This window comes from Lithobates pipiens, unplaced genomic scaffold, assembly GCF_037356315.1.
Source record: "Lithobates pipiens isolate NorthernLeopardFrog02 unplaced genomic scaffold, aLitPip1_a1.2 Scaffold_18, whole genome shotgun sequence".
Classification (NCBI taxonomy): Eukaryota; Metazoa; Chordata; class Amphibia; order Anura; family Ranidae; genus Lithobates; species Lithobates pipiens.
This window is the reverse complement of record NW_027507758.1, coordinates 262,782,542-262,797,412: the sequence shown is the minus strand read 5'-3', so window position 1 is coordinate 262,797,412 and position 14,871 is coordinate 262,782,542. Positions and strand designations below refer to the sequence as shown.

The window sequence follows — 14,871 nt, the reverse complement described above, 5'->3', positions numbered from 1 at the left end:
CACAGGAAGGGGCAGGGTTTTTGACCTCTCTTTCTTGATTGTGTATCCTGTCAGATGGGACCAGTCATCTCTCAGGGTGCCGTCCTGGAAGACAACTTGAGAAATCAACATAAAAGCTAGACGTTCACATCTTTTCTGGAACAGAGACCTAAATAATCAAAGCTGGTGGGTCAGCATGATAGCCATGTAACTAACTCTAGGTAGTAACGGAAGCCTTAATGTTTCCTTCATTATTGATTTCCTTTAATGGGGTTTTAACAATCTAGATAAAATAATGGAGGCCTTTTAAAAATGTGCTTATTATTAAGTTACAGAATTTGTCAAAGAACACTTTTTTTGGGATGTTGAATCACAAATATGCTTACTGTGGGAGACTGGAAAATATAATGCAATGTTCAACATACCTTCTGATTTTTCTTGAGGTTCTTCTTGTGCTACTTCACTTGTTTTGGCAGACTGAAGCTCATTTAAACCTTCGTCCTAAAATGTGTACATAATAGCAATATCAGTCATAAGTCTTTGAATGTGATTCAGTAAAATGATACAGAGCAATGGAAATGCATATCTAAATATACATTTGCATAGGGGTAAACAATTAACAAGAGACTTGCTAAGACACAAATAAGAGAAACTAAAATTATGAAAAAATTACAAATTTCCTGAACAGTGGCTTGAAGTAAATCTGTCACCAAACATAGGCAATTCTATAAAAGGTTTCATGTCAAAGCGATATGGAGATGTAGACATGTGAAATTATATACAAATCTCAAATTTTCCTGTTAAGTTCCTCTAGCCTCCTGCTGGTCAGTTAGGTAACCCTTCACTTAAAAGGACCAATAGAGAGGCTTAGGTGTTAGATTTGCATATAACTTTAGCTTTTTTTATATCCACTACATGTACTAACATGTAGTAGATATGGTTTTCGCTTTAGGTAAACTCGATTTATACTTTTTTTGCTTTAAACTCTCCTGAGCAGTGGCATACTGTAAATGGTCCATCAGTGGTGAAGCAAAATCCTACACTTGGGAGTACACACTTGTGTCTCTGGTCAAGTATGCAGATTCTTTGTAGCACCATTAGATCACACAACAAAATATTTGTGACCATCTCCTTTAGATCCTACTATCATTGGTGCAATTTAAAAGAACTCTGGAGGAGGAAATATACATGCGAGCACTAATGTAACTGATTGCACTAAGTTTATTAATTTGAGATCCAAGCAAGAGAGATGCCCCCGATAGATAGCCCTGGAGCTGAAGAAGTGGGCACTAACTACAGGACATGGGCACTGTATACTAAAAATGTACAAGGATACGGTTATCCAGCCTGTCACCCAGCTGGCTGTTGATAGTAGAACACAGGATATTTAGTCTTGTGCAAAAAGCAGAGCTTCTGCAGAAAAAAAAAAAACATGGACCGATGGGCCTGCAGGGCTCCTTCACTAGGCAAAATAAAACTGAAGCTGCATGGCAGGCTGGGGGGTTGTTACCTAAGGGACTGACCTTTGGGCAGAACTAAAAGTTCTGTGTTTTTCATAACATGTTATGCCTAGTCCTCTCCTAAAGGTGGCGTAACAACCCAATGGCTAAGAAAGGAGCTGTGTCAGTCGGTGAATATAAGAGAAACACTGTATTCTAAAAATGGGGCAACCAACCTTGGAGGTCTTTTGGCATATCGCCGTATTATAAAAGCTTGTCACATCTTTAATACATCATGATTGAGTGCTACGTAACGACTAGAGATTCGCAGACTAGAAAATGGGCACTACATACACTACTATTAAGACAACAAGTAGTATGATATCAAATTCTGGAGTTATGGCCTCAGGCTCATGCCAGGACCGTGGAGCCGAACACATCATCACTATCCTAGAAGCACTACAAGAATGACCCTCTAATAAATGGGCATTATTTGCACAGGATTAACCTGGATATTAAAGCCCTTATACTAGACAGAGTGGGGTTAAAGAATGGCCCTGCTTCACCCAAATACACAGTGTACTAGAAACTATAGCCTAACAGAGGAGGGCATGCCCCCCCCCCTTTTTTTTTTCTCATAAAGACATATTCCCTTTTAATACCTCCTAGTATGTATTAAAGTTTATAATGATGCTGTGACAGGATCATAGAAACTACAAGCCACCAAACATATGATTATAACTTTAAAATATGTGTGAAAATTTTAACAACTGACACAGATGATCATGCAATGTCATTAATATTTGCTTTAATGAAATGGGAAAATCATTCTGTCAGTAACAGTAGCTTTGGGATGAATGTCTTTCAACGACAATAAGGTAATTATTAGCTTATTCACATGGATATGTTTGCCCCATTGGTGGAAATGAGTTGAGTTGTCGTTATAAGCGCATTCACAAGGATATTTTTGCCACATTGGTGGAAGCGAGTTGAGTTGCCTTTCACATAAAATGATATCTAGGATACCGTACATACTCACATTCAAGGATGTCCTTTAAATAGAAGGTTCATTGTGACTGGAGAAAAGGAAAAGTGGAAGTGTTGCCCACTGATCAATTAAATTTTCATTCATTTTATAAACACAGCTGTAACGCGGTTAGTTGCAAAGCACGGCACACACAGTCGGTAATAAAAATTGATGAAACATAAGTCCCGATCTGTTTGCATTGATTCATTTTTTTTAATTACCTCTTATGCTCACAAATATAGGGCTTGATTTACTAGGCAAACAGACTATATACTTTGTAATGGCAGCTGTACTCATTTTCCCAGGAGCTTCGTGAATATGGTGAAGCTTTACTTTACTTAAATAAATCCTATAAAGTACAGTAACTGTATACTGTATTTGTAATTACAAATGAAAGTAGAACATTAGCTCTGTTTTGGAAATAGTGCTAAAATCTCTGTTATTTTAGGGTAGGTTTCTACTGGGGATACTTCCCCTATCTTCTTGTGCGGTGATTGGAATATAAACAAACATTCAGGATACTAACAGCAAAAGGAACAGGTTTTAGTAGAATAGGAAATTATTAGTGAAGGAAAGTCTCCATATGACCACCTGTCTGGTACAGTACAGATGTGCGTTCATAGGGACACCTTCCTTCACACCGAGTGTTCATAGGAGGTGGGACGAGCTCCTTCCCAAATCAACACTCCCAGGGGTGGATATGTAGTACTCATACCCATTCCAGAGAGCCTAAGCGGCACACGCAACAGGTCTTTTGGGTCACAGGAAATTATTAGAACCTTCGTTAGGCTTTTATTGCTACAAGAAACACAGAAATGGAAGGCACACACACCTAGTGCATTACCAAAGATAATTTAATAATAAAAATGTTTTATATAAAAGTGGGTAATCACAAAATGCAACTGAAAAAAGGCCATAATACAAAGCATGGACATGCACAGAACACGGGGTACAGCTAAAGCTGTAGCTGAACTCCATGTTATGGCCTTTCGTCAGTTGCATTTTGTGAGTACCCACTTTTATATAAAACATTTTTATTATTAAATTATCTTTGGTAATGCACTAGGTGTGCGCGCCTTCCATTTCTGTAGTTCCTTTTGGATTACCTCATCTGAGGAAGGAAGCATCCACCCAGTTTTGGATACCATATATACCTTTCACACCAACATTTTAGCCATCTGTTACTCCACACCTTGGAAGACCTATTAGCGCTGGAAGTGACTAGGCTTTTATTGCTGTCTGTGCTCATTTTGGAGATACTCCTTTCTTTTTTGGTGTCAACACTAGACCAGGAAATAAGGGCAAAGCTCTCCGGAAAGTTCAACACAGAGGTTCTACCCCTTCTTACTCAATCCAAAACAAAAGGAATAGTGAATTTCCAATGTAACCATAAGCATAACAGTTTGGGTGACCTGCTGATATTCATTTCAATTTTCAGCATACATTTTAAAGGGTTTTCTGAAGTACAAGCAGCTTTTAGCACTATGATAAAGTAATGTAAAGAGAACCATCTAGCCACAAGCAGTTAAGTACAGCAGCTTGCACATACTTTTTCTTTTGAGGCTGCTGGCTGCTTGAATACATCCCTGACATCAGGAATCTGATGATGCTTGTTTTTTTTCCTTAACGTCTGTCTGACAGTATCGATTCGTTTTTGGACAGCTGCAGACTGAGTCTTGGTTAAAGTGGCTAAGAACACCATGCTCTCCTGAGAATCAGCGGAACCCTCGCCAAATAGAATGGACAGCCCAGCTTCCTTGAGCCATTCTTCTTCTTCTTCTCCCTCTGAAAAGACAACACATGCCAGCCTGAAAACACGAAGGGATTTCATTTCACAGTTCAATAAAAAAGTAAACACCCACTGACTCCAAAACGGTTATAATTCTCAAGCGACAGATCTGCATGGGAACTACATAAAAATGTCAGCTATTCCCACAGAGCCATTATTAAACAATCAAATACAGCCGTTTTTTTAGTAATTTCCCCCATGTGAAGGAATGAAATACACAGGAATGTGATGTGTCAGTATTAAGCAGCTGTTTTTATTTTGTTTTTCTTAACTTACTGTTGAACAAAATGCTAGAAGTGCTAAAAATTAAGAAGACTGCACTCATTTTATAGCAATATTTGATTGTTTTTAGGTCTCTAACCACCGCTTATTTAATCTTCATTTTTGGAATGATTTGCTCTTTAGCAACCATTGTGGTGTGTCAGCCCATTTATTATGAATAAAAAAAAAAATGCTAATTAAAAAAAAATATTTGCCTTACATCCAAACTTCCAGCCAACCCTGTGGGTTTTTTATTGCTATTCCTAGGCCTTCTCCTGGAAGGCAGGTAAAGCAGTGGTTCCCATTCCTGAAAAAACGTGCTACAGTACTGTGAAAGAGCACATTCTCTTATGATTTGGAACCTTTAGCTTTCCTGGGATGCCAGGAAAACGCCCAGTGAGGTCAATAGCACATACAGGAAGCAGCCCAAAGCTGGGGTGTAAGGCCGGCCATACATGGTGCAAAATTCCTGCCTGCAGGAAAGAGATTTGGACGATTCCCCCATCAACACGCATAGTGTTGCCGGGGGAAAATCTGACCTAAGGCAGTGTTTTTTTTTGTTTGTTTGCTTTGGGGAAAAATACACCCATTTGTTTACAAGTTTTACTTGTGAATTATCAATTTTTTTTTTTTTTTTTTTTTTACACCAAGTCATAAAAGGGTAGCTACAGCAGATCTTTTGTCCAATCATTCTGGTAGATACAGAAGATGACACTCTTTCCCATCTCAAGAGTTCTGGTGTGCAAGATTAGATTAAATCAATTTCTTACCATCTGGCTCCTTAACAACAACATCCTGTTTCTCTTGACTATTATCAGTGCTCTTCTTGATATTCTCTACTTCAGTCCAATAGTCATCCAGAGAAAGTTCATCTAATGAATCTTGTGATCCAGACCGGTTAAACGATACTTTATCAAGGGTAGGATTTCCATTTCCATGATTCATTGTATACTGCCCAGATCTGCGACTGCATGACAACAGAAAGGATTTTGAGTTTAAAAAGAACAACTCACATACAGTATTTGTAACTTTTTTTCTTAACTACTAAGCCAAACACAGAGCACAAGACAAATTTACAACAGCTGTACACCCAACAATGAGAGGGATTTAAATGTATAATACACCCTAGAATGAGCGGGATTTAAACTTGCATACATACAAAAGTATGGTATATTCTTATTCCAGATAAATACAATTTTGCCTTTTTCAAGTGCACATCTTCATAACTTTTAAAGTCTAGGGTATTATACTGTTAAATTTTTTTTTATAAAAGTAGAGCCAAAGCTCTTTTGGCTGTTCTTCTCTTGTGGATCACAGGAGTGGAGATAGTTTTGTACTCCTGTGACGCATTTTTCCACAGACAGCGGGCTGAATCCCGCTGTCGACTGACATCACAGACCTGGTCCAGGCTTGGGAAAGATCATGACCATATGGCCAGGATCCGCCCATATGCCTGGACTGAGACCCGTCTCAGCCTCTCAGCGAGTAGCTGAGAGCCTAAACGAGCCACCCCCACCCCCTCCACAGTCCAGCGCTCTAGTGAGCTTGGGGGTGCAGAGCAGAGAGCGGTGACTGACAGTCACCAACTCTCTGCTCAGGGAGCACTGAGAACCGAGCTATCAGTGGTGTTTAATCGCTCGCTTCTCAGCCATACAGCCAGTGGGAGACTAATGCAACATCAGACCCAGTGGTGCATTTAGGTTTTGTGCTTTCCTAGGCCTGACTAAACTTGTGCACCCCCCAATTTAAATATGGTACACCCCTTCCTGTCAAGGCCACGCCCCTTCCTGCTTAAGACCCACCCCGCCTTCTGTAAACCACACTCCTTCCTCTTTAGGCCCCACCTTTTTCTCCTAAAGCTCACCCTCTAGTCCAGGGATATGCAATTAGCGGACCTCCAGTTGTTGCAAAACTACAAGTCCCATCATGCCTCTGCCCCTTGGTGTCATGTTGGTGGCTGGCAGAGTCTTGCTATGTCTCATGGGACTTGTAGTTCTGCAACAGCTGAATGTCCGCTAATTGCCTATCCCTGCTCTAGTCTATTGGAAGGCAAACTCTGCATGAAGCATAGGTAAATGCAGGTCAGAATGAGGTCAAGTGCACGTCAGTGGGTTCTGAAAGATCACTGAAACATCTCAAACGGATGTCAGAACAAATGACAGTGCTAAGTAATAACAAAGGCATTTTGTGTTGGAATTGCTCATATTCACCTGTTAAAATACCCCTAAATTACACCACATTGGGCCAGCAGATGGGGTTGGGCTAAATCCATATTTGTGGATTATTGGACAGACAATGGTGATCTGACCACACAGGTACCGCTCTTGGCTGTCGGTGACACTTATCCCAGGAGGAATACTGGAGATGGGGACCTGCCCAACTAATGTTCCATTTGATGGTGGTCACGTAAAATTCACAAACCAGTTTCATAGTCAAAAGAATTAGGACTCAATCAGGCCAAAAATAACCCCAAAATATGTCAACACACAGACTGAAAGATCTTTAACCTATGTATTTTTTATTGCAATACGTTTTGCTAAATAAAACAGGAGGAACTGGCACAAAGATGTTCCTATAGAGAAAAACCTAAGACAAATCAGCAGGCTGCTAAAATCATGAGCGAAAAAAAGTACACTAAAGCCTCATGCACACGAGACGCAGTTAAACGCGCGTTCAGATGCAGTTGGACAGTTTTTTCAACTGCACCTGAACTCATTCAATGTTATCCTATGTGTCCATGCACACAGTCTCGTTTTTTTCCCGTTTATATGCAGTTGCGTTTAATCTCGTTTTTCCAGAAGCAAAAAAATGCGTTCAGAAACAAAAATTTCTGCGTTTCAGACGCAAAACGCGGCAAAACGCGGTAAAACGCGGTAAAACGCCGCTACCGCGTTTAGCCGCGTTTGCGTTTATATGCGTTTTTAAAGGTGACCTTTTTTTTTACATTAAAAATCTCAAAAATGATTGCAAATGATGAAAAACCATTAGAAAAATATTTTAAACAATTGCAATTGCAAGTGGACAATCCACAACTTGTGGCAAGTGACGTGGCAAGTGGACAATCCACAACTTGTGGCAAGTGACATGGCAGGTGGCAAGTGATGTGGCAAGTGGACAATCCACAACTTGTGGCAAGTGACGTGGCAGGTGAAGTGGCAAGTGACGTGGAAAGTGGACAATAGACAACTTGTGGCAGGTGACGTGGCAAGTGACCTGGCAGGTGACGCGGCAAGTGACTTGGCAGGTGACGTGGCAAGTGGAAAATCAACAACATGTGGCAGGTGACTGGCATGTGACGTGGCAAGTGGACAATAGACAACTTGTGGCAGGTGACGTGGCAAGTGACCTGGCAGGTGACGCGGCAAGTGACTTGGCAGGTGACGTGGCAAGTGGAAAATCAACAACTTGTGGCAGGTGACTGGCATGTGACGTGGCAAGTGGACAATCCATAACTTGTGGCAGGTGACGTGGCAAGTGACGTGGCAAGTGACGTGGCAAGTGGACAATCCACTTGTGGCAGGTGATGTGGCAAGTGATGTGGCAAGTGGACAATCCACTTGTGGCAGGTGACGTGGCAGGGGACGTGGCAAGGGACGTGGCAAGTGGACAATCCACAACTTGTGGCAGGTGATGTGGCTGGTGACGTGGCAAGTGGACAATCCACATCTTGTGGCAGGTGACGTGGCAGGTGACGTGGAAAGTGGTGTGGCAAGTGGACAATCCACAACTTGTGGCAGGTGATGTGGCTGGTGACGTGGTAAGTGGACAATCCACAACTTGTGGCAGATGGCATGGCAGGTGACGTGGAAAGTGGACAATCCACATCTTGTGGCAAGTGACGTGGCAGGTGATGTGGCAAGTGACGTGGCAAGTGGACAATCCACAACTTGTGGCAGGTGATGTGGCAAGTGATGTGGCAGGTGATGTGACAAGTGGACAATCCACATCTTGTGGCAAGTGACGTGGCAGCTGACGTGGCAAGTGACGTGGCAGGTGACGTGGCAAGTGACGTGGCAAGTGTACAATCCACATCTCGTGGCAAGTGACGTGGCAGGTGATGTGGCAAGTGACGTGGCAAGTGGACAATCCACAATTTGTGGCAGGTGACGTGGCAGGTGATGTGGCAAGTGGACAATCCCCAACTTGTGGCAGGTGACGTGGCAGGTGATGTGGCAAGTGGACAATCCCCAACTTGTGGCAAGTGACGTGGCAAGTGGACAATCCACAACTTGTGGCAGGTGCCGTGGCAAGTGACACGGCAAATGCAAGTGTACAACTGCTCTCTATGCTGCTGCTGCTCACTCTGATCAAAATAGCAGAAATAGTTAAAAAAATGCTTTGAGAGCTTGGGGAGGGTCTACATGATGTTATCTTTATAAACGCGTCTAAACGCAAACGCGTCTAAACGCGTCTAAACGCGTCTAAACGCGACATGCAAACGCGGAAAAACGCGTGTTTCTAAACGCGCGTTTCAGCTTTTTTTTAACAGAGGTTTCATCTGCGTCTCGTGTGCATGAGGCCTAAAAGTGTAGCGTAATGCCACGTACACACGACCGGACTTTTTGACAGAAAAGTCCTTCGGAACTCCGCCGAAAGTCCGTCGGACCTAGTCCGTTGAAAAGTCTGCTCTCGTGTGTACGCGGCATAAGCCAGTGGGGACTCTTCATGTGGGAGCCAGGAAGAGGCTGTTTTTTTTGTACAGGGGCAGCTTTTTTTGCTGCCCCCCTGCAAAGTGCTGCCCTAGGCCTGGGAGTGTGTGAAGAGGAAGAGTGGAAAGAAGAGATCCAGCTGTGCACAGCATTTAGGCAGGGGGGAGTAAGCAAGCTGTAAAAGGGTAAAAAAAAAAAAAAAAGTTTTGGCTTTAGAACCACTTTAGAGTGGAGATTACATCTAATATCTTGATAATTAAACATTATAGTCAAAAAAAGGAAGGAAATTGTAAACAATCGTTGCAATACAAAATTATGCTTTCAAATTTGATGAGCAACACTCTTATCAAAAATAAAGCTGTGAACCAAAAATAAAGACCAGGTCACTTTTTGCTTAATGATCAGTATTTGTTTTTGCTAGAACATTTCTTAGAACCCACAAACGTTATATATATATTTTTTTTTAAAGCAGAAGCCCTAGAGAACAAATTGGTGGGTTTTGTTTAATTACATTATGTCACGCAGTATTTGCGCAGCAGTTTTCCAAGCGCAAATTTTTTGGGGGGGAAAAATACCCTTTATTGAATCTTAACCACTTAAGGACCGGGCCTCTTTTTCAGACTCAGTGTTTACATGTTTAAAACAGTTTTCTTTTTGCTAGAGAATTACTTGAACCCCCAAATATTATATATTTTTTTTTTTCTAACACCCTAGACAAGGGTGTCATTGAAATACTTTTTTTTCACACCGTATTTGCGCATCGGTCTTACAAGCGCACTTTTTTTGGAAAAAATTCACATTTTTGAATAAAAAATAAATAAAGACAGCAGTAAAATTAGCCCAATTGTGCCCGTTTGTGGAATGGCGTCAAACTTTTAACTTCAAAAATCTCCATAAGCGGCATTTAAAAAATTCTACAGGTTGCATGATTTGCGTTAGAGGAATTCTAGGGCTTGAATTATTGCTCTTGCTCTACCGATTGCGGTGATACCTCACGTGTAGTTTGACTACAGTTTTCATATGCGAGTGCTATTCGCGCATGCGTTTACTTCTGTGTGTGAGCTCATCAGGAAGGGGGGTTTAAAAAAAAAAAACAACAACATTTTTCTTATTTATTTTACTTGATTTTAATCTATTTTTACACTGTTTTTAAAAAAAAAAAATGGATCACTTTTATTCCTATTACAAGGAATGTAAACATCCCTTGTAATAGAAAAAAGCACGTCAGGTCCTCTTAAATATGAGATCTGGGGTCATAAAGTCCTCAAATGCAATAAAAAAAATAAAAATGACATTGAAAAAAACGTTCCTTTAACCACTTTAGCCCCGGACCATTTTGCTGGCCAAAGACCAGACCACTTTTTGCGATTCGGTACTGCGTCACTTTAACTGACAATTGTGCGGTCATGCGACGTGGCTCCCAAACAAAATTGACGTCCTTTTTTTCCCCCACAAATAGAGCTTTCTTTTGGTGGTATTTGATCACCCCTGCGGTTTTTATTTTTTGCGCTATAAACAAAAATAGAGCGACAATTTTGAAAAAACGCATTCTTTTTTACTTTTTGTTATAATAAATATCCCCCAAAAATATATAAAAAAACATTTTTTTCCCTCAGTTTAGGCCGATACGTATTCTTCTACATATTTTTGGTAAAAATAAAAAATAAAAATCGCAATAAGCGATTATTGATTGGTTTGTGCAAAAGTTATAGCGTTTACAAAATAGGGGATAGTTTATGGCATTTTTATAAATTTTTTTTTTTTACTAGTAATGGCGGTGATCAGCGATTTTTATTGTGACTGCGACATTATGGCAGACATATCGGACATTTTTGACACATTTTTGGGACCATTGTCATTTATACAGCAATCACTGCTATACAAATCCACCGATTCCTGTGTAAATGACACTGGCAGTGTAGGGGTTAAGTGTTCCTAGGGGTGGGTTACTAACTGTTGGGGGCTGGGCTTTAATTTAGTGAACACTGATCTCTGCTCCAATCACATGGAGCAGAGATCAGCGTCACTTGTTGCTAGGCAGAATGGGGAGATGCGGTTTACAACGGCATTTCCTTGTTCAGCCGCCCCGTGAGACGATTGCGGGTATGCCCGCGGCGATCGAGTCCACGGGACCCGCGTCCGGACTCACGGGGGTCCCAACCAGCATGCGAGCGCGCCGCCTCATGGCCCGATGGCAGGGCGGCATTAAAGATCGGATGTACCTGTATATTAATACGCCTGCCCGTGCCATTCTGCCGATGTACATCGGCATGCACTGGTCGGGAACTGGTTAAGAGGTATGGGCGGAAGTGACGTTTTGACGCCACTTACGCCCTCCTATGGTATAGAGACGAGTGGGGGCCATCTTGGCCTCACTCGTCTCCATACCCAGAATAGGAAAGGACCCGATCGCCTCTGCCGCTACCGACGGCTCCAGTAAGCGACGGAGGGCGCGGGAGATCGGCGAGAGGGGGGGTGGCACCTCTTCCGCTGGCGAGGACGGTGATCTCACTGCGAACCCGCCGCAGAGACCACCATTATCATACACATGACCAGCGCCTGAAGAGTTGGATATCTCGGTTGCTGCTACCGTTACCGAGATATCCCTCTTCAAAAAATGGACGTACATCGTCGTGCGTTGGTCGTAAAGTGGTTAATGCAAAAATCACAATACAGAACCAGATTTTTTGGTAAAATATAAAAAGATGATGTTATGCCAAGTAAATCGATACCAAACATTTCATGCTCTAAAATTGCGCACGTCCATGCAAAAATTTTTTGCATGGCCGTGCTGCAAATTTTACTTTCTATAAGCAGTGTTTTAAACGCCTTTGCAGGTTACCACTTCAGATTTACACAGGGGGTCTGGTGCTAGAATTAATGCCCATGATCCGACGTTCATAGTGATACCTCATATGTGTGGGACGATCGCTGTTTGGGACAGACACATACGCACCAGCACGGGGGGACGGAGGCATTATTTATTTTATTTTTACACTGTCACTTTCATTTTTTATTTTTTTGATCACTGTCAGATCATCGCTTCTGGGTTACCACAGCCCAGAGCCGAACAAAGCTGAGCCAGTCTTTGTTCAGCTCAGAAGGTGATGGAAAAAAAGCAATCCGGTGGCTACTTGGGCATCATCCAGGTATAACCACTTGAAGTTCACTGATGTACCAGGTACGTGACTGATCGGCAAGTGGTTAAAACAAAAGTATATACAGAATTAACTTTTATTGCAGTTTGCTTTGTTGAGCCATGGTATCTAGTTTCTAGCCAAACTTGCCTTTACCACGTGAGCTTTGCAAGCAGTCACCCCAAGGTCACGGTGATATCCTGCCTACTAATACCATCATAGAGGACATTATAAGGAAAATAATTGTCCCGGTTAATACAGAGCTTCATTTGTAGAACCAAAAAACATGAACTTTAAATCACAGACTATTGTGACCTCTGAGAATAAATATGTAATATCAAAAAAAAAGGAACTGATATCTCCAAACCTAGCCGTCGTCTGCCATTCAAAACATACCTGCTAGATTTTCTCTATCAGCAATCTCCATTTTAACATGCTTTTTTTTTTTTTTTTTTTTTTTAAGGTAACTCATGATAATGCTCAGCTTGAATTGCCCAGATTTGCGACAGGTTTACTTGGTAATACATACCACCAACAATAATCCAAAATCACAAAACCGTGATATGTAAATGTGCTAGACAACAATGCTAGTGGCAATTAATAATTACAATTTAAAAAACACAATGTGTGCGCATGTATTCCACCCACAAAATTATGAATTAAAAAAAAACACTCTATAAAATAAAATTGCGTTAAACATGTATATCAAGCGCAAGACAGAACCAGAACTATGTAGTCAAAAGTTCATGCGAAAGCATGTAAAAGTCTATAAATTTAATTGTGTGTTGAAAGTTGTTTCAATACCTTGAACCAATATAAAAATCTTTTAAAGCATCCATCGTCCACCACACCACCAAGTGAATTATTATAAATTTGCTTCTAAAGACTTATCTTTGGTGAGAAACATGCAATCTTGTAACTTTAAAGGACTACAATCTCGTATTAACCACTTTAAGACCAGGCCTATTTTTCAAACTTGTTGCTTACAAATTATTTTTTTTTGCTAGAAAATTACCAAGAACCCCCAAACATTATCTATATTTTTTCTAACACCCTAGGAATAAAATGGCGGTCGATACAATACTTAATGTTACACAATATTTGCACAGCGGTCTTTTGGAAAAAAATACACTTTTTGAATTAAAAATTAGACAACAGTAAAGTCAGCCCAATTTTTTTTTCTATATTGTAAAAGATGATTTTACGCTGAGTAAATTGATACCAAACATGTTACGCTTCAAAAAATTGCGCCCGCTCATGGAATAGCAACAAACTTCTATAGTTAAAAATCTCCATATGCGACATTTAAAAAATTCTACAGGTTGCACGTTTTGAGTTACAGAGGCGGTATAGGGTATGGCGATACCTCACACATGTGGTTTGAACACAGTTTTCATATGTGGGCGTTACTCATGTATGCGTTCGTTTCTGCACGCAAGCTCGTGGAACGGGGCACGTTAAAAAGTTTATTTTATTTTTATTTTACACTATTCTTTAAAAAAATAAAAAATAAATTGTCACTTTTATTCCTATTACAAGGAATGTAAACATCGTTTGTAATAGAAAAAAGCATGACAGGACCTCTTAAATATGAGATCTGGGGTCAACCTCAGACCTCATATTTACACTAAACTGCAAGAAAAAAATAAAATAATGTCCCTTTAAGAGCTATGGATGGAAGTGATGTTTTGATGTCACTTCCGCCCTGCAATGGTATAGAGCTGTGTGGGGGCCCATCTTCCTCTCACTCGGCTCCATACCGCAGAGGGGACAGGATTCGATCTCCTCCGCCGGCGGCTACGATAAGGGGCGGAGGGCACTGGAGCGAGGCGGGAGTGGGGGGCCCTCTCCCGCCACAGATAAAAGTGATCTTGTGGCGAATCCGCCGCTAAGACCACTTTTATCTGAAAGCTGACCGCCCACTTAGGCCTCATGCACACGAGACGCAGATGAAACCTCTGTTAAAAAAAAGCTGAAACGCGCGTTTTGCCGCGTTTGCATGCCGCGTTTAGACGCGTTTGCGTTTAAACGCGTTTATAAAGATAACATCATGTAGACCCTCCCCAAGCTCTCAAAGCATTTTTTTTAACTATTTCTGCTATTTTGATCAGAGTGAGCAGCAGCAGCATAGAGAGCAGTTGTACACTTGCATTTGCCGTGTCACTTGCCACGGCACCTGCCACAAGTTGTGGATTGTCCACTTGCCACGTCACTTGCCACAAGTTGGGGATTGTCCACTTGCCACATCACCTGCCACGTCACCTGCCACAAATTGTGGATTGTCCACTTGCCACATCACTTGCCACATCACCTGCCACGTCACTTGCCACGAGATGTGGATTGTCCACTTTCCACGTCATCTGCCATGCCACCTGCCACAAGCTGTGGATTGTCCACTTGCCACGTCACCAGCCACATCACCTGCCACAAGTTGTGGATTGTCCACTTGCCACATCACCTGCCACGTCACTTGCCACATCACCTGCCACAAGTTGTGGATTGTCTACTTGCCGCGTCACTTGCCACATCACCTGCCACGTCACTTGCCACGTCACCTGCCACAAGTTGTGGATTGTTCACTTGCCACGTC

At 41.7% G+C, this 14,871-nt stretch overlaps 1 protein-coding gene across 3 annotated transcripts in view; it reads right to left on the bottom strand.

The window, feature by feature from the left end:
- ARHGAP18 (Rho GTPase activating protein 18) overlaps positions 1-14,871 on the bottom strand; it is a 200,756-nt gene that overhangs the window by 56,896 nt on the left and 128,989 nt on the right. For all 3 annotated transcript variants that reach the window (XM_077486888.1, XM_077486889.1, XM_077486890.1), the window contains exons 2-4: positions 5,266-5,462; positions 3,995-4,230; positions 405-480 (exon numbers count right to left, since the gene is read on the bottom strand). In XM_077486888.1, coding sequence (XP_077343014.1) covers positions 405-480; positions 3,995-4,230; positions 5,266-5,462 — 509 coding nt within the window. The remainder of the gene's footprint in view (positions 1-404; positions 481-3,994; positions 4,231-5,265; positions 5,463-14,871) is intronic.